The sequence below is a fragment of the Convolutriloba macropyga genome, chromosome 10, assembly GCF_964194025.1.
Source record: "Convolutriloba macropyga chromosome 10, txConMacr16.3, whole genome shotgun sequence".
Lineage (NCBI taxonomy): Eukaryota > Metazoa > Xenacoelomorpha > Acoela > Convolutidae > Convolutriloba > Convolutriloba macropyga.
In genome coordinates, this window is record NC_134477.1 from 37,992,483 (window position 1) to 38,011,688 (window position 19,206).

At 43.1% G+C, this 19,206-nt stretch overlaps 1 protein-coding gene across 1 annotated transcript in view; it reads right to left on the reverse strand.

The window, feature by feature from the left end:
• LOC142348014 (uncharacterized) overlaps window positions 1-17,598 on the reverse strand; it is a 43,804-nt gene extending 26,206 nt beyond the window's left edge. Inside the window, exon 1 of the mRNA XM_075399181.1 lies at window positions 17,460-17,598. Within this exon, the coding sequence (XP_075255296.1) occupies window positions 17,460-17,517 (58 nt within the window). The 5' untranslated portion in view covers window positions 17,518-17,598. The remainder of the gene's footprint in view (window positions 1-17,459) is intronic.
• Between the last annotated feature and the right edge of the window lie 1,608 nt (window positions 17,599-19,206).

The following is a 19,206-nucleotide window of genomic DNA, read 5'->3' on the forward strand; positions in this document are numbered from 1 at the left end:
CTCTTGACAAATTACCCCCTCACTCTTACACCATTTTACACCCCTTGGCAGCCTAAATCTTACATCATTTTAACCCCTCTGGACTTATGACTCCCTCACTCCTACACCACTTTACCATACTTGGCAGCCCAATTCTTACATCATTTTACCCCCTCTCGACAAATTACCCCCTCACTCTGACACAATTTTGCCCCCCTTGGCAGCCCACATCTTACATCATTTTATCCCCTCTGGACAAATTACCCCCTCACTCTTACACCATTTTACCCCCTTGGCAGCCTAACTCTTACATCATTTTACACCCTCTGGACAAATTACCCCCTCACTCTTACACCATTTTACCCCCCTTGGCAGCCCAACTCTTACATCATTTTACACCCTCTGGACAAATTATCCCCCGACTCTTACACCAGTTTAACCCCCTTGGCAGCCCAACTCTTACATCATTTTACCCCCTCTTTACAAAATTACCCCCTCACTCTTACACCACTTTACCCCCCTTGGCAGCCCAACTCTTACATCATTTTACCCCCTCTGGACAAATTACCCCCTCACTCTTACACCATTTTACCCCCCTTGGCAGCCCAACTCTTACATCATTTTACACCCTCTGGACAGATTACCCCCTCACTCTTACACCATTTCACCCCCTTGGCAGCCCAACTCTTACATCATTTTACACCCTCTGGACAAATTACCCCCGACTCTTACACCAGTTGACCATACTTGGCAGCCCAACTCTTACATCAATTTACACCCTCTTGACAAATTACCCCCTGACTCTTACACCAGTTGACCATACTTGGCAGCCCAACTCTTACATCATTTTAACCCCCCTTGACAAATTACCCCCTCACTCTTACACCATTTTACACCCCTTGGCAGCCCACATCTTACATCATTTTATCCCCTCTGGACAAATTACCCCCTCACTCTTACACCATTTTACCCCCCTTGGCAGCCCAACTCTTACATCATTTTACCCCCTCTGGACAGACTACCCCCTCACTCTTACACCATTTTACCCCCCTTGGCAGCCCAACTCTTACATCATTTTACCCCCTCTGGACAAATTACCCCCTCACTCTTACACCATTTTAACCCCCTTGGCAGCCCAACTCTTACATCATTTTACACCCTCTGGACAAATTACCCCCTCACTCTTACACCATTTCACCCCCTTGGCAGCCCAACTCTTACATCATTTTACACCCTCTGGACAAATTACCCCCCGACTCTTACACCAGTTTACTCCCCTTGGCAGCCCAACTCTTACATCATTTTACACTCTCCGGACAAATTACCCCCCGACTCTTACACCGTTTTACCCCCCTTGGCAGCCCAACTCTTACATCATTTTACCCCCCCCCCCTTGACAAATTACCCCCTCACTCTTACACCATTTTACACCCCTTGGCAGCCCAATTCTTACATCATTTTACCCCCTCTAGAGAAATTACCCCCTCACTCTGACACAATTTTACCCCCCTTGGCAGCCCAACTCTTACATCATTTTACCCCCTCTGGACAAATTACCCCCTCACTCTTACACCATTTTACACCCCTTGGCAGCCCAACTCTTACATCATTTTACACCCTCTGGACAAATTACCCCCTCACTCTGACACCATTTTACCCACCTTGGCAGCCCGACTCTTACATCATTTTACCCCCCCCCCCCCCCTTGACAAATTACCCCCTCACTCTTACACCATTTTACACCCCTTGGCAGCCTAAATCTTACATCATTTTAACCCCTCTGGACAAATTACCCCCTCACTCTTACACCATTTTACACCCCTTGGCAGCCCAACTCTTACATCATTTTACACCCTCTGGCCAAATTACCCCCTGACTCTTACACCACTTTACCCCACTTGGCAGCCCAATTCTTACATCATTTTACCCCCTCTAGAGAAATTACCCCCTCACTCTGACACAATTTTACCCCCCTTGGCAGCCCAACTCTTACATCATTTTACCCCCTCTGGACAAATTACCCCCTCACTCTTACACCATTTTACACCCCTTGGCAGCCCAACTCTTACATCATTTTACACCCTCTGGACAAATTACCCCCTCACTCTGACACCATTTTACCCCCCTTGGCAGCCCGACTCTTACATCATTTTACCCCCTCTGAACAATTTACCCCCCGACTCTTACACCATTTTACCCCCCTTGGCAGCCCAACTCTTACATCATTTTACACTCTCCGGACAAATTACCCCCCGACTCTTACACCGTCTTACCCCCCTTGGCAGCCCAACTCACACATCATTTTACCCCCCCCTTGACAAATTACCCCCTCACTCTTACACCATTTTAAACCCCTTGGCAGCCTAAATCTTACATCATTTTAACCCCTCTGGACAAATTACACCCTCACTCTTACACCATTTTACACCCCTTGGCAGCCCAACTCTTACATCATTTTACACCCTCTGGCCAAATTACCCCCTGACTCTTACACCACTTTACCCCACTTGGCAGCCCAATTCTTACATCATTTTACCCCCTCTAGACAAATTACCCCCTCACTCTGACACAATTTTACCCCCCTTGGCAGCCCAACTCTTACATCATTTTACCCCCTCTGGACAAATTACCCTCTCACTCTTACACCATTTTACACCCCTTGGCAGCCCAACTCTTACATCATTTTACACCCTCTGGACAAATTACCCCCCGACTCTTACACCAGTTTACTCCCCTTGGCAGCCCAACTCTTACCTCATTTTACACTCTCCGGACAAGTTACCCCCCGACTCTTGCACCGTTTTACCCTCCTTGGCAGCCCAACTCTTACATCATTTTACCACCCCCCCCCCCCTTGACAAATTACCCCCTCACTCTTACACCATTTTACACCCCTTGGCAGCCCAATTCTTACATCATTTTACCCCCTCTAGACAAATTACCCCCTCACTCTGACACAATTTTACCCCCCTTGGCAGCCCAACTCTTACATCATTTTACCCCCTCTGGACAAATTACCCTCTCACTCTTACACAATTTTACACCCCTTGGCAGCCCAACTCCTACATCCTTTTACACCCTCTGGACAAATTACCCCCCGACTCTTACACCAGTTTACTCCCCTTGGCAGCCCAACTCTTACATCATTTTACACTCTCCGGACAAATTACCCCCCGACTCTTACACCGTTTTACCCTCCTTGGCAGCCCAACTCTTACATCATTTTACCCCCCCCCCCCTTGACAAATTACCCCCTCACTCTTACACCATTTTACACCCCTTGGCAGCCCAATTCTTACATCATTTTACCCCCTCTAGACAAATTACCCCCTCACTCTGACACAATTTTACCCCCCTTGGCAGCCCAACTCTTACATCATTTTACCCCCTCTGGACAAATTACCCCCTCACTCTTTTACCGTTTTACACCCCTTGGCAGCCCAACTCTTACATCATTTTACACCCTCTGGACAAATTACCCCCTCACTCTTACACCATTTTACCCCCCTTGGCAGCCCGACTCTTACATCATTTTACCCCCTCTGAACAATTTACCCCCCGACTCTTACACCGTTTTACCCCCCTTGGCAGCCCAACTCTTACATCATTTTACCCCCCCCCTTGACAAATTACCCCCTCACTCTTACACCATTTTACACCCCTTGGCAGCCTAAATCTTACATCATTTTACACCCTCTGGACAAATTACCCCCCGACTCTTACACCAGTTTACTCCCCTTGGCAGCCCAACTCTTACATCATTTTACACTCTCCGGTCAAATTACCCCCCGACTCTTACACCGTTTTACCCTCCTTGGCAGCCCAACTCTTACATCATTTTACCCCCCCCCCCCCCCCCCCTTGACAAATTACCCCCTCACTCTTACACCATTTTACACCCCTTGGCAGCCCAATTCTTACATCATTTTACCCCCTCTAGACAAATTACCCCCTCACTCTGACACAATTTTACCCCCCTTGGCCGCCCAACTCTTACATCATTTTACCCCCTCTGGACAAATTACCCCCTCACTCTTACACCATTTTACACCCCTTGGCAGCCCAACTCTTACATCATTTTACACCCTCTGGACAAATTACCCCCTCACTCTTACACCATTTTACCCCCCTTGGCAGCCCGACTCTTACATCATTTTACCCCTCTGAACAATTTACCCCCCGACTCTTACACAATTTTACCCCCCTTGGCAGCCCAACTCTTACATCATTTTACCCCCCCCCCCCCTTGACAAATTACCCCCTCACTCTTACACCATTCTACACCCCTTGGCAGCCTAAATCTTACATCATTTTAACCCCTCTGGACAAATTACCCCCTCACTCTTACACCATTTTACACCCCTTGGCAGCCCAACTCTTACATCATTTTACACCCTCTGGACAAATTACCCCCTGACTCTTACACCACTTTACCCCACTTGGCAGTCCAATTCTTACATCATTTTACCCCCTCTAGACAAATTACCCCCTCACTCTGACACAATTTTACCCCCCTTGGCAGCCCAACTCTTACATCATTTTACCCCCTCTGGACAAATTACCCTCTCACTCTTACACCATTTTACACCCCTTGGCAGCCCAACTCTTACATCATTTTACACCCTCTGGACAAATTACCCCCTCACTCTTACACCATTTTACCCCCCTTGGCAGCCCGACTCTTACATCATTTTACCCCCTCTGAACAATTTACCCCCCGACTCTTACACCATTTTACCCCCCTTGGCAGCCCAACTCTTACATCATTTTACCCCCCCCCCCTGACAAATTACCCCCTCACTCTTACACCATTTTACACCCCTTGGCAGCCCAACTCTTACATCATTTTACACCCTCTGGACAAATTACCCCCTGACTCTTACACCACTTTACCCCACTTGGCAGCCCAATTCTTACATCATTTTACCCCCTCTAGACAAATTACCCCCTCACTCTGACACAATTTTACCCCCCTTGGCAGCCCAACTCTTACATCATTTTACCCCCTCTGGACAAATTACCCCCTCACTCTTACACCATTTTACACCCCTTGGCAGCCCAACTCTTACATCATTTTACACCCTCTGGACAAATTACCCCCTCACTCTTACACCATTTTAACCCCCTTGGCAGCCCGACTCTTACATCATTTTACCCCCTCTGAACAATTTACCCCCCGACTCTTACACCATTTTACCCCCCTTGGCAGCCCAACTCTTACATCATTTTACACTCTCCGGACAAATTAACCCCCGACTCTTACACCGTTTTACCCCCCTTGTCAGCCCAACTCTTACATCATTTTACCCCCCCCCCTTGACAAATTACCCCCTCACTCTTACACCATTTTACACCCCTTGGCAGCCTAAATCTTATATCATTTTAACCCCTCTGGACAAATTACCCCCTCACTCTTACACCATTTTACACCCCTTGGCAGCCCAACTCTTACATCATTTTACACCCTCTGGACAAATTACCCCCTGACTCTTACACCACTTTACCCCACTTGGCAGCCCAATTCTTACATCATTTTACCCCCTCTAGAAAAATTACCCCCTCACTCTGACACAATTTTACCCCCCTTGGCAGCCCGACTCTTACATCATTTTACCCCCTCTGAACAATTTACCCCCCGACTCTTACACCATTTTACCCCCCTTGGCAGCCCAACTCTTACATCATTTTACACTCTCCGGACAAATTAACCCCCGACTCTTACACCGTTTTACCCCCCTTGTCAGCCCAACTCTTACATCATTTTACCCCCCCCCCCCCTTGACAAATTACCCCCTCACTCTTACACCATTTTACACCCCTTGGCAGCCTAAATCTTATATCATTTTAACCCCTCTGGACAAATTACCCCCTCACTCTTACACCATTTTACACCCCTTGGCAGCCCAACTCTTACATCATTTTACACCCTCTGGACAAATTACCCCCTGACTCTTACACCACTTTACCCCACTTGGCAGCCCAACTCTTACATCATTTTACCCCCTCTAGAAAAATTACCCCCTCACTCTGACACAATTTTACCCCCCTTGGCAGCCCAACTTTTACATCATTTTACCCCCTCTGGACAAATTACCCCCTCACTTTTACACCATTTTACACCCCTTGGCAGCCCAACTCTTACATCATTTTAAACCCTCTGGACAAATTACCCCCTCACTCTTACACCATTTTACCCCCCTTGGCAGCCCGACTCTTACATCATTTTACCCCCTCTGAACAATTTACCCCCCGACTCTTACACCATTTTACCCCACTTGGCAGCCCAACTCTTACATCATTTTACCCCCCCCCCCCTTGACAAATTACCCCCTCACTCTTACACCATTTTACCTCCCTTGGCAGCCTAAATCTTACATCATTTTAACCCCTCTGGACAAATTACCCCCTCACTCTTACACCATTTTACACCCCTTGGCAGCCCAACTCTTACATCATTTTACCCCCCCCCCCCCCTTGACAAATTACCCCCTCACTCTTACACCATTTTACCTCCCTTGGCAGCCTAAATCTTACATCATTTTAACCCCTCTGGACAAATTACCCCCTCACTCTTACACCATTTTACACCCCTTGGCAGCCCAACTCTTACATCTTATTACACCCTCTGGACAAATTACCCCCTGACTCTTACACCACTTTACCCCACTTGGCAGCCCAATTCTTACATCATTTTACCCCCTCTAGACAAATTACCCCCTCACTCTGACACAATTTTACCCCCCTTGGCAGCCCAACTCTTACATCATTTTACCCCCTCTGGACAAATTACCCCCTCACTCTTACACCATTTTACACCCCTTGGCAGCCCAACTCTTACATCATTTTACACCCTCTGGACAAATTACCCCCTCACTCTTACACCATTTTACCCCCCTTGGCAGCCCGACTCGTACATCATTTTACCCCCTCTGAACAATTTACCCCCCGACTCTTACACCATTTTACCCCCCTTGGCAGCCCAACTCTTACATCATTTTACCCCCCCCCCCCCTTGACAAATTACCCCCTCACTCTTGCACCATTTTACACCCCTTGGCAGCCTAAATCTTACATAATTTTAACCCCTCTGGACAAATTACCCCCTCACTCTTACACCATTTTACACCACTTGGCAGCCCGACTCTTACATCATTTTACCCCCTCTGAACAATTTACCCCCCGACTCTTACACCATTTTACCCCCCTTGGCAGCCCAACTCTTACATCATTTTACCCCCCCCCCCCCCCCCTTGACAAATTACCCCCTCACTCTTACACCATTTTACACCCCTTGGCAGCCTAAATCTTACATAATTTTAACCCCTCTGGACAAGTTACCCCCTCACTCTTACACCATTTTACACCACTTGGCAGCCCGACTCTTACATCATTTTACCCCCTCTGAACAATTTACCCCCCGACTCTTACACCATTTTACCCCCCTTGGCAGCCCAACTCTTACATCATTTTACCCCCCCCCCTTCCCCCCTTGACAAATTACCCCCTCACTCTTACACCATTTTACACCCCTTGGCAGCCTAAATATTACATAATTTTACACCCTCTGGACAAATTACCCCCCGACTCTGACACAATTTTACCCCCCCTGGCAGCCCAACTCTTACATCATTTTACCCCCTCTGGACAAATTACCCCCTCACTCTTACACCATTTTACACCCCTTGGCAGCCCAACTCTTACATCATTTTACGCCCTCTGGACAAATTACCCCCTCACTCTTACACCATTTTACCCCCCTTGGCAGCCCAACTCTTACATCATTTTAAACCCTCTGAACAAATTACCCCCCGACTCTTACACCAGTTTACCCCCCTTGGCAGCCCAACTCTTACATCATTTTACGCCCTCTTTACAAAATTACCCCCTAACTCTTACACCACTTTACCCCCCTTGGCAGCCCAACTCTTACATCATTTTACCCCTCTTGACAAATTACCCCCTCACTCTTACACCAGTTTACCTCCCTTGGCAGCCCAACTCTTACATCATTTTACACCCTCTGGACAAATTACCCCCCGACTCTTACACCAGTTGACCATACTTGGCAGCCCAACTCTTACATCATTTTACCCCCTCTTGACAATTTACCCCCTCACTCTTACACCATTTTACACCCCTTGGCAGCCTAAATCTTACATGATATTAACCCCTCTGGACATATTACCCCCTCACTCTTACACCACTTTACCCCACTTGGCAGCCCATTTCTTACATCATTTTACCCCCTCTCGAATAATTACCCCCTCACTCTGAAACAACTTTGCCCCCCTGGCAGCGCAAATCTTACATCATTTTACCCCCTCTAGACAAATTACCCCCTCACTCTTACATCATTTTACCCCCTCGGAAGAAATTAACCCCTCACTCTTACACCATTGTACCCACTGGCAGCCCAACTCTTCCATCATTTTACCCCCTCTGGACAAATTACCCCCTCACTCTTACACCATTTTAACCCCCTTGGCAGCCCACATCTTATATCTTTTTACCCCCTCTGGACAAATTACCCCCTCACTCTTACACCATTTTACCCCCCCCCCCCCCTTGACAGCCGACTCTTACATCATTTTACCCCCTCTGAACAATTTACCCCACGACTCTTACACCATTTTAACCCCCTTGGCAGCCCAACTCTTACATCATTTTACACTCTCTGGACAAATTACCCCCCGACTCTTACACCGTTTTACCCCCCTTGGCAGCCCAACTCTTACATCATTTTACCTCCTCTTGACAAATTACCCCCTCACTCTTACTCCATTTTACACCCCTTGGCAGCCTAAATTTTACATCATTTTAACCCCTCTGGACAAATTACCCCCTGACTCTTACACCACTTTACCCCACTTGGCAGCCCAATTCTTACATCATTTTACCCCCTCTAGACAAATTACCCCCTCACTCTGACACAATTTTACCCCCCTTGGCAACCCATATCTTACATCATTTTACCCCCTCTGGACAAATTACCCCCTCACTTTTACATCGCTTTACCCCCTCAGAAGAAATTACCCCCTCACTCTTACACCACTTTACCCCCTGGCAGCCCAACTCTTCCATCATTTTACCCCCTCTGGACAAATTACCCCCTCCCTCTTACACCATTTTAACCCCCTTGGCAGCCCACATCTCATATCTTTTTACCCCCTCTGGACAAATTACCCCCTCACTCTTACACCAATTTACCCCCCTTGGCAGCCCGACTCTTACACCATTTTAACCCTTCTGGACAAATTACCCCCTCACTCTTACACCATTTTAACCCCCTTGGCAGCCCACATCTTATATCTTTTTACCCCCTCTGGACAAATTACCCCCTCACTCTTACACCATTTTACCCCCCTTGGCAGCCCGACTCTTACATCATTTTACGCCCTCAGAAGAAATTACCCCCTCACTCTTACACCACTTTACCCCCTGGCAGCCCAACTCTTCCATCATTTTACCCCCTCTGGACAAATTACCCCCTCCCTCTTACACCATTTTAACCCCCTTGGCAGCCCACATCTCATATCTTTTTACCCCCTCTGGACAAATTACCCCCTCACTCTTACACCAATTTACCCCCCTTGGCAGCCCGACTCTTACATCATTTTACCCCCTCTGGACAAATTACCCCCTCACTCTTACACCATTTTAACCCCCTTGGCAGCCCACATCTTATATCTTTTTACCCCCTCTGGACAAATTACCCCCTCACTCTTACACCATTTTACCCCCCCCCTCGCCCCTGGCAGCCCAACTCTTCCATCATTTTACCCCTCTGGACAATTTACCCCCTCACTCTTACACCATTTTAACCCCCTTGGCAGCCCACATCTTATATCTTTTTACCCCCTCTGGACAAATTACCCCCTCACTCTTACACCAATTTACCCCCCTTGGCAGCCCGACTCTTACATCATTTTACCCCCTCTGGACAAATTACCCCCTCACTCTTACACCATTTTAACCCCCTTGGCAGACCAACTCTTACATCATTTTACACTCTCTGGACAAATTACCACCCGACTCTTACACCGTTTTACCCCCCCCCCCTTGGCAGCCCAACTGTTACATCATTTTACCCCCTCTTGACAAATTACCCCCTCACTCTTACACCATTTTACACACCTTGGTAGCCTAAATCTTATGTCATTTTAACCCCTCTGGACAAATTACCCCCTGACTCTTACACCACTTTACCCTACTTGGCAGCCCAACTCTTACATCATTTTACCCCCTCTAGACAAATTACACCTCACTCTGACACAATTTTACCCCCCTTGGCAGCCCACATCTTACATCATTTTACCCCCTCTGGACAAATTACCCCCTCAATTTTACATCATTTTACCCCCTCAGAAGAAATTACCCCCTCACTCTTACGCCATTTTACCACCTGGCAGCCCAACTCTTCCATCATTTTTCCCCCTCTGGACAAATTAACCCCTCACTCTTACACCATTTTAACCCCCTTGGCAGCCCACATGTTACATCTTTTTACCCCCTCTGGACAAATTACCCCCTCACTTTTAGACCATTTTACCCCCCTTGGCAGCCCAACTCTTCCATCTTTTTACCCCTCTGGACAAATTACCCCCTCACTCTTACACCATTTTAACCACCTTGGCAGCCCACATCTTATATCTTTTTACCCCCTCTGGACAAATTACCCCCTCACTCTTACACCAATTTTCCCCCCTTTGGCAGCCCGACTCTTACATCATTTTACCCCCTCTGGACAAATTACCCCCTCACTCTTACACCATTTTAACCCCCTTGGCAGCCCACATCTTATATCTTTTTACCCCCTCTGGACAAATTACCCCCTCACTCTTACACCATTTCACCCCCCCTGGCAGCCCAACTCTTCCATCATTTTACCCCCTCTGGACAAATTACCCCCTCACTCTTACACCATTTTAACCCCCTTGGCAGCCCACATCTTATATCTTTTTACTCCCTCTGAACAATTTACCCCCCGACTCTTACACCATATTAACCCCCTTGGCAGACCAACTCTTACATCATTTTACACTCTCTGGACAAATTACCACCCGACTCTTACACCGTTCTACCCCCCTTTGGCACCCCAACTCTTACATCATTTTACCTCCTCTTGACAAATTACCCCCTCACTCTTACACCATTTTACAGCCCTTGGTAGCCTAAATCTTATATCATTTTAACCCCTCTGGAAAAATTACCCCCTGACTCTTACACCACTTTACCCTACTTGGCAGCCCAACTCTTACATCATTTTACCCCCTCTAGACAAATTACACCTCACTCTGACACAATTTTACCCCCCTTGGCAGCCTACATCTTACATCATTTTAACCCCTCTGGACAAATTACCCCCTCACTTTTACATCATTTTACCCCCTCAGAAGAAATCACCCCCTCACTCTTACACCATTTTACCACCTGGCAGCCCAACTCTTCCATCATTTTTCCCCCTCTGGACAAATTAACCCCTCACTCTTACACCATTTTAACCCCCTTGGCAGCCCACATGTTACATCTTTTTACCCCCTCTGGACAAATTACCCCCTCACTCTTAGACCATTTTACCCCCCTTGGCAGCCCGACTCTTACATCTTTTTACCCCCTCTGAACAATTTACCCCCCGACTCTTACACCATTTTACCCCCCTTGGCAGCCCAACTCTTGCATCATTTTACACTCTCTGGACAAATTAACCCCCGACTCTCACACAAATTTATCCCCCTTGGCAGCCCAACTCTTACATCATTTTACCCCCTCTGGACAAATTACCCCCTCACTCTTACACCATTTTACCCCCCTTGGCAGCCCAAATCTTTCATCATTTTACCCCATCTGGAAAAATTACCCCCTCACTCTTACACTGTTTTACCCCCCTTGGCAGCCCAACTCCTGCATCATTTTACACCCTCTGGACAAATTACGCCCTCCTTCTGACACCATTTTACCTTCCCATTGCAGCCCATTGCAGCCCACTATTACATGGCAATTTCGGTCGGGGGGTAATTCCTTAAAAGTCCACCCATTGCTGCCCATTGCAGCCCATTCTTAGATGACAATTTCAGTCAGGGTTGTAATTCCTGAAAAGTCCTCCCATTGCAGCCCATTGCAGCCCACTCTTATATGTCATTTTCAGTCAGGGGGGGTAATTCCTGAAAAGTCCTCCCATTGCAGCCCATTGCAGCCCACTCTTACATGGCAATTTTTGTCAGGGGGGTAATTCCTGAAAAGTCCTCCCATTGAAGCCCATTGCAGCCCACACTTACATGTCAATTTCAGTCAGGGGGTGATTCCTGAAAAGTGCTCCCATTGCAGCCCATTGAAGCCCACTCTTACATGGCAATTTTTTGTCAGGGGGTGATTCCTGAAAAGTGCTCCCATTGCAGCCCATTGAAGCCCACTCTTACATGGCAATTTTTGTCAGGGGGGTGGGGGGGGGGGTAATTCCTGAAAAGTCCTCCCATTGCAGCCCAACTCTTACATCATTTTACAACCTCTGAACAAATTACCCCCACACTCTGACACAATTTTACCCCCCTTGGCAGCCCACATCCTACATCATTTTACCCCCTCTGGACAAATTAACCCCTCAATTTTACATCATTTTACCCCCTCAGAAGAAATTACCCCCTCACTCTTACACCATTTTACCACCTGGCAGCCCAACTCTTCCATCATTTTTCCCCCTCTGGACAAATTAACCCCTCACTCTTACACCATTTTAACCCCCTTGGCAGCCCACATGTTATATCTTTTCCCCCCTCTGGACAAATTACCCCCTCACTCTTACACCATTTTACCCCCCTTGGCAGCCCGACTCTTACATCTTTTTACCCCCTCTGAACAATTTACCCCCCGACTCATACACCATTTTACCCCCCCCCCCCCCCCTTGGCAGCCCAACTCTTGCATCATTTTACACTCTCTGGACAAATTAACTCCCGACTCTTACACAATTTTATCCCCCTTGGCAGCCCAACTCTTACTTCATTTTACCCCCTCTGGACAAATTACCCCCTCACTCTTACACCATTTTACCCCCCTTGGCAGCCCAAATCTTTCATCATTTTACCCCATCTGGAGAAATTACCCCCTCACTCTTACACTGTTTTACCCCCCTTGGCAGCCCAACTCTTGCATCATTTTACCCCCTCTGGACAAATTACCCCCTCACTCTTACACCATTTTACCCCCCTTGGCAGACCAACTCTTACATCATTTTACACCCTCTGGACAAATTACCCCCACACTCTTACATCAATTTACCCCCCATAGACAAATTACCCCCCCCCCCACTCTTACAACAAAATGGGAGGATTTTAGGGAGGACATTCGACCCGGGAATATGCAACAATACTGCATTGCGTCAAGGAGGAGCAAGTACTATGCACCTACCAAGTTGCGAGGGAGGGCACGAAAACAGCCGAACTGAAAATAATTACATCCAGAGTATGAGTTACAGCGATAAAATTAGGCAGTCATGGTCAATTTGTGTGTTCCATTTCTAGTGAAGGTGGGGGTTCGTTATCAAAGAGCACCAAACGATAAAGGCGATCTTCATCGCTAAGGATGAAAGGATGAGCCATTACCTATGTTTAAAGTTTTGGTAGCTCATATTTGGATTAAATGTTAAGTATGAAACATTGTAGCTCATATTTGTATTTTATTCGAGGCTCAGCAGAAGCTCAATTCAGGGATGAATTTTTTTGCGCTTAATATTAAGATCAAATCGGGATTTCTACCTTCCACTTCGTGGGAGCGAAAATTAAACTTGAGCGCTAAAGTAGAGTAAATATTATTTTTAATGCCACTTTGTATCACTATGTAGTCCACGAGAATTATTTTGTAGTGGAATACTTCCCGGTCGAGGTTTGGCGATGAGTTTTTGTAAGAAAGGCGGTGAAATTGCGGTGAACAAAAAATTTCACCGCGTATTTTTTACATCCTTTTGCGTTGATTGCGGTGAATTGCGGTGAATTATATATTTTCACAGCGCTCTCAGTATTTTTTACAAAAAACAAGCTGATTTAAACGTGTTCGAACCACTTACTTCCTGCATGCCTTCAACTTCTTTTTCCACTGCGCCAACTGTCTTTTATATCTATGAATTTTCTTTTGAATTTAAATCAGATTCAGTAGAGGTTGGAAAGCAAATGCGGTGAAGTTCGCGGAGAATTTTTGTAAGAAATGCGGTGAATTATTTTTGTTCACCGCACTCACCCCATTTTTTACATCAATTTGCCACAAATTCGATGCGGTAAATTTTTGTCAGAAAAGCCGTGAAATGTTCCTTGCAAAGATTATTGTTCCGATCCCATTTGGGGGGAGGAACTAGATACTCAAATGGGTTTTTTTTGTTCAGTCAATTTTGGCCGATCGATATATTCATCGTACAGAAATGTTAGTGGTATCATTAAAAAGCGCGTCCAGCGGATAATTCAAAATTATAAAGATTTTTTTGAATTTCAATTTTTTCGAGGAGTTATTGAGATTTAAAATTTTTGTGTGAACACGTGATATTTGGCATGATTTTGTTCACTTTTAGTGGAATTTTCGTTCAAATTAAGACTTTTTCTATAAAAATAGAAATTTAACATTAGATTGACGCCAAAAAATGAATCAATTTTATGTTCATAATACAAGAAAGCCGATAAAAAGACTAGTTCTGGTCTCATAGGGAAGTTTACTATCAAAAAATTCGAATTCTAATTGATTTCCTTTTTTAGAAGCCGTTTCATATTTTTTTGATATTTTTCCAGTCACCTAGAAGCTAGTCACTTTTCATATCGAGGTTCCGCTAATGACGAACCTCATTTACAGTCAAATGAAGCCCAATGAACAAAAAAATTCGGTTTCAAGCAATCGCTTATGTTTTTTTGGCTTCCACTCTTGAGTTTTCGTAATTTTAATTGAATTTTTCTTTTTTTTAGGCTTTACAAATTTTTTGGAGTCCCATGGCATATACTCGTTTATTATAAGTGCAACGTTTCGTAATGAGTTTTAAGTGAACCCATATAGTGCATTAAATGGACAGCTAATGACTGTTAAGACTTTGAAATTAATTTTTCTGAATTTTTTTCAACATTAACCAATCATAAATTAAAGTTCGTGAAATGTAAGTCATCCTCAGTAGTTACAGGACACCTTTCCCTCCTAATGCGACCAAAACCAATCTGGTTAGCAGTTTTATCTTCTAACTCTTGGTCTTATGGCTTCAATGTCACAAGGTTTTAAAAAAATTCAAAATTTTCGGATGTTTTTGTACTATTGGTTCCTTTTGGAATGTTATCACATTATCTTAATATTGATAGCTGCAATTGGCTTAGAAAAGACGTTTTATGGATCTTGGAGAAAGTTGTCAGAGAAATACGTATGGTTTAAATGGCTTCCACACTTTCCTCTCACACTTTTATACTGAATGTTATGGTTTTTGCCTATACTTATTGTTGTTCTCATAGTGTTTGGACTTATTGTGATGTTTTATTGATTGCCTATGCTTAACAAATATCCTTGTCCTCCCAAAGAGTCGTAACTGAGCGTATTTATTGACATCCGTTGAAACCTATAGAAATTAATGGCTGGCGAGGCTTAAAAAACATTTTTCCGAAATTTTTTTGAACATTAACTAATCGTAGAAATAATTTCGTGAACTGTAAGTCAGTCTCTGCAGTGTCAAGATGTTTTCCTATTCTAATTCAACTAAAATTTAACTATATAGCGGTTTTATGACTTCGATGCACGAGTTTTCATAACTTTATTTTCAACTTTGGGATATTTTGCTAATGTTGTTTCCTTTTGAAATCTTGTCGCACTATCTTGGTATTGATAGCTCCAATTGGTTTAGAAAAGACGTTGAATGAATTATTGATAATGATTTAAGAGAAAATCTTATGGTTTAAATGGCTCCGAATTTTTCTTCCCGCACTTTTTGGATTTGGATTTTGGATTTCACACTACTGAATTTTTGGATTTTGCCTGTATTTGTTGCTGTTTTCATAGTCAGTGACTTGTTGTGATGTCATATTGATGACTTATGAATGACAAACATCGTTGTCGTACTATTGAGGCATAACTTTGCGTAATTATCGGCTTCCGTTGAAATCTATTCAATTTATTGGCGTTGATACTACGGATTTCTTCAAAAATTTCGTGTTTTTAATGTATTTGTTCATATTTTTCGGATTTTTTTGAGGTCAAATGTTTTAAAAAGAAGAAAGCCATTGCTGCTAACAATTTCATTGAAAATAGAAAAGGTGAAGATTTCGTATTTTAGTGGCTTTTCGCTCGACACTTTTCTCACTCATTTTTTTTGAATTTGCTGTTTTTGCCTTTTTTTGTCCTTTATTTAGCCGTAAATTGCTGACCGATCTCCTTAGCTCGTGTTTTATTATTGAATGAGTGATGTTACCCGAGTCAGTCAGTTTATAGCGAATAGTCATAAAGTTTATGATATTATACATTTTCAAAAATATAACAGTTTTTCAGTTTTTGTTCTTTTCGTCATCTTGTAACTTATTCTCATCATTGAGAGGTCCCAAACAATTTCTTGTATTTCAACAACTAACATGAATACTGATAATTTATCTTAACTAATGTTTTGATTGTTGGACAATTTGCGTTTTCAAAAATTTTTTAAGTGATATATCTGTTCTTTTTTCTCTTCTTTTAGCACATTCGGGTAATAACAGATCTCAATGATTTTCAAATGTGCCCCGAGGGAGTTCTATTATTTTTCAGTATATTTTTAGCTGAATTAGTATAAAAGTGAAACTGAAGTAAAAATACATATTAATCAGATAATAGCTAATGGTTTTAAAGGCTTCAACAGTTTGTGTTTTCGCAAATTGTTTGTAATTTTGTGAATTCTTTAGTACGTTCCCATCCGTGGCTTAGTCTAACCAACGATAGGTCCCATTGGTCTTATATTGACTTTTTACTGAATTTTTCAAAAATTATTTGATAAAAGCTAATTATTTTCATGACGTTTGAATTTATTTGGTTTAAATATATATCGCCTCATTTATTCTTCTCTTTGTCGACTTGTTACCTTGTCTCATTAAGGAAATTTTCCATCTGCTGTATAGTTAGGAAAAAATAAGTTTGTGTAGTTAAGTTTTTATCTGATTGCATTTTGATGTCGTTACTAGGTGCTTTTAAAATTAGATATTGAGTTTTCGCCTTGAAATTTGTTTTTGCATATTTTGTTGTTTGTTTTTTTTTTCTCGAAGTCTTTTTAATGGCACATCTCGTGATTGTTGTTATGATGAATGGCATTATGTAATTCAATTATTAGTTACGTTTTGTAACGAGTTTTTTAAAGTCAAACATCTATTTTGTTATCTCTTCATTTGGTTGACAATTATGTCAAAAATGTAGATGAGCTCGGGTCGGAACGCACATTTACGAACCTCCTTGTTGTACTAGTAAATTAGTTATGGTTTTTCGGACATCTTAAATGTGAGTCGTCTTACCCAATATGAAGGCAACAGTGAAGGTGAAGAGAAATCTCATCGAAAATTCAAAAACCATCAGGAGAGTGTCACAAAATCAATATAGCCAAAATAATATTGTAGTGAAATTTATCAGTGAGAAAGTTTTTGTCACCACCCTTGCCTCTTTTTTTCTCGAACGGCGGTATGACCACGAAATAGGTCAATGAAATTGGCAAAATATGAAAATGGTGCCAGACAAAGGGTATATATTTCTTCGGATACATCAAAGCAAACATACTTTTCAACCTGATGTTTGCCGCTTCATTCTGCTGCTTAAAGTGCTTTTGCCTCAAAACGTTCTTTGTAAAGATAATTGACCAACAACAGTCTTAATTAAGTTATCTTCATCAGTTTTTTACGACTCGAAGAGGAATATTGGAGAAGTCCTTTTTTTAAATCAATTTTATTGAAGTATATATGGTAGCGGGAAATGAAACACGTGAAAAAATTTGGAGTGATGTTGTTGCTGAACAAAATGAAGAGTGGAGTGAAAATATAGTGGTTTTTTGTTCATATCGCTGTTTTCTAGAGATCGAGAAATGGAATTGTGAAAAAAAAATTCTGTAAGCGAGTAAAATTATTTGTTCACGTGCCGCATTTTAGAGCAGTTTTTTTGTTTTGAGGTTTGTTTATGAATTTGCTTTAATTTTAAGCTGGTTTCGGTAGTGGTTTGAAGGTTTCTGGAAATTCATGTGAATTTCATGCTAAATCGCAGGTTTTTCATGTATTTCGCTGATTTTCGTGCTAATTTTTGCGTTTTTTGACGATTTATTTGTTTTACTGGCTCAAGTGGGTATCGAAAGGACCCCTTCTACTTGAGGAAATATTTGATAACAATTGGTTACCGTTTTGTGGATATGATTTTTTTTTGTTCAGAAATATGACAAAAATGGCAAAAATTGGAACAATGTTTTTTGGTATTTTTTTGCAGTTTTTCAATTTTTTTCTGTTTTCTAGACAAGTTTCTTAGCCTATTATGGGTTGCCTATTGTTTTGCAAGCATCTGGATGCCTTTTTGACTGAAAGGACTTTTTCTTTGGATTTATATGTTCTTTGTAGAATTACGAAACTTATTATCTTTTTTCCAGTTTTTTAGTGCAAGTTGTTTCTAAGAGCTTTTTTTCATTATTTGGCTTCAAGTGTTTTTAAAAACTCTCATAAGTGGTTTCTAATAGGTACTAGTTTTTTCGATTAAGTAATTTTGTCAGCGATATTTTTTTCGGGATCTCAATTTATAACAAAATTTGATCAAATTTTTTCGTCAGATATTTTAACAGATTTGATTTTCTTTTTCTTTACTTTTTTGTTTTATTATTTTGTTTCAAGATAATTATAGAAAAGTAATAACAGTTTTTTAGAAAAGTACTTGGAGGCACGTTTTATCTGATGAATAATTCGATGGTGTTTAAAGGGATTTCCACTTCGAGTGGTTTCGGGTAATCCTTCTGGCTATGTTTTTAACTTTGGAAACCATGCAGAAGTCAAAACTCCAGCAAATACTTTCTAGTTATCGCAGTCAGTTTCCAGTAGTTATCCTGTAAGACCTATCACGAAGGCTATCCTTTTCATCATGTGGCAAAAACATTATTTTTTTTATTTTGTAATGGAGGGCATTTTGAGTAACATTGGAGTAACTTTGTACTCTCTCTCTCTCTCTCCTCTCTCTCTCTCTCTCTCTCTCTCTCTCTCTCTCTCTCTCTCTCTCTCTCTCACACACACACACACA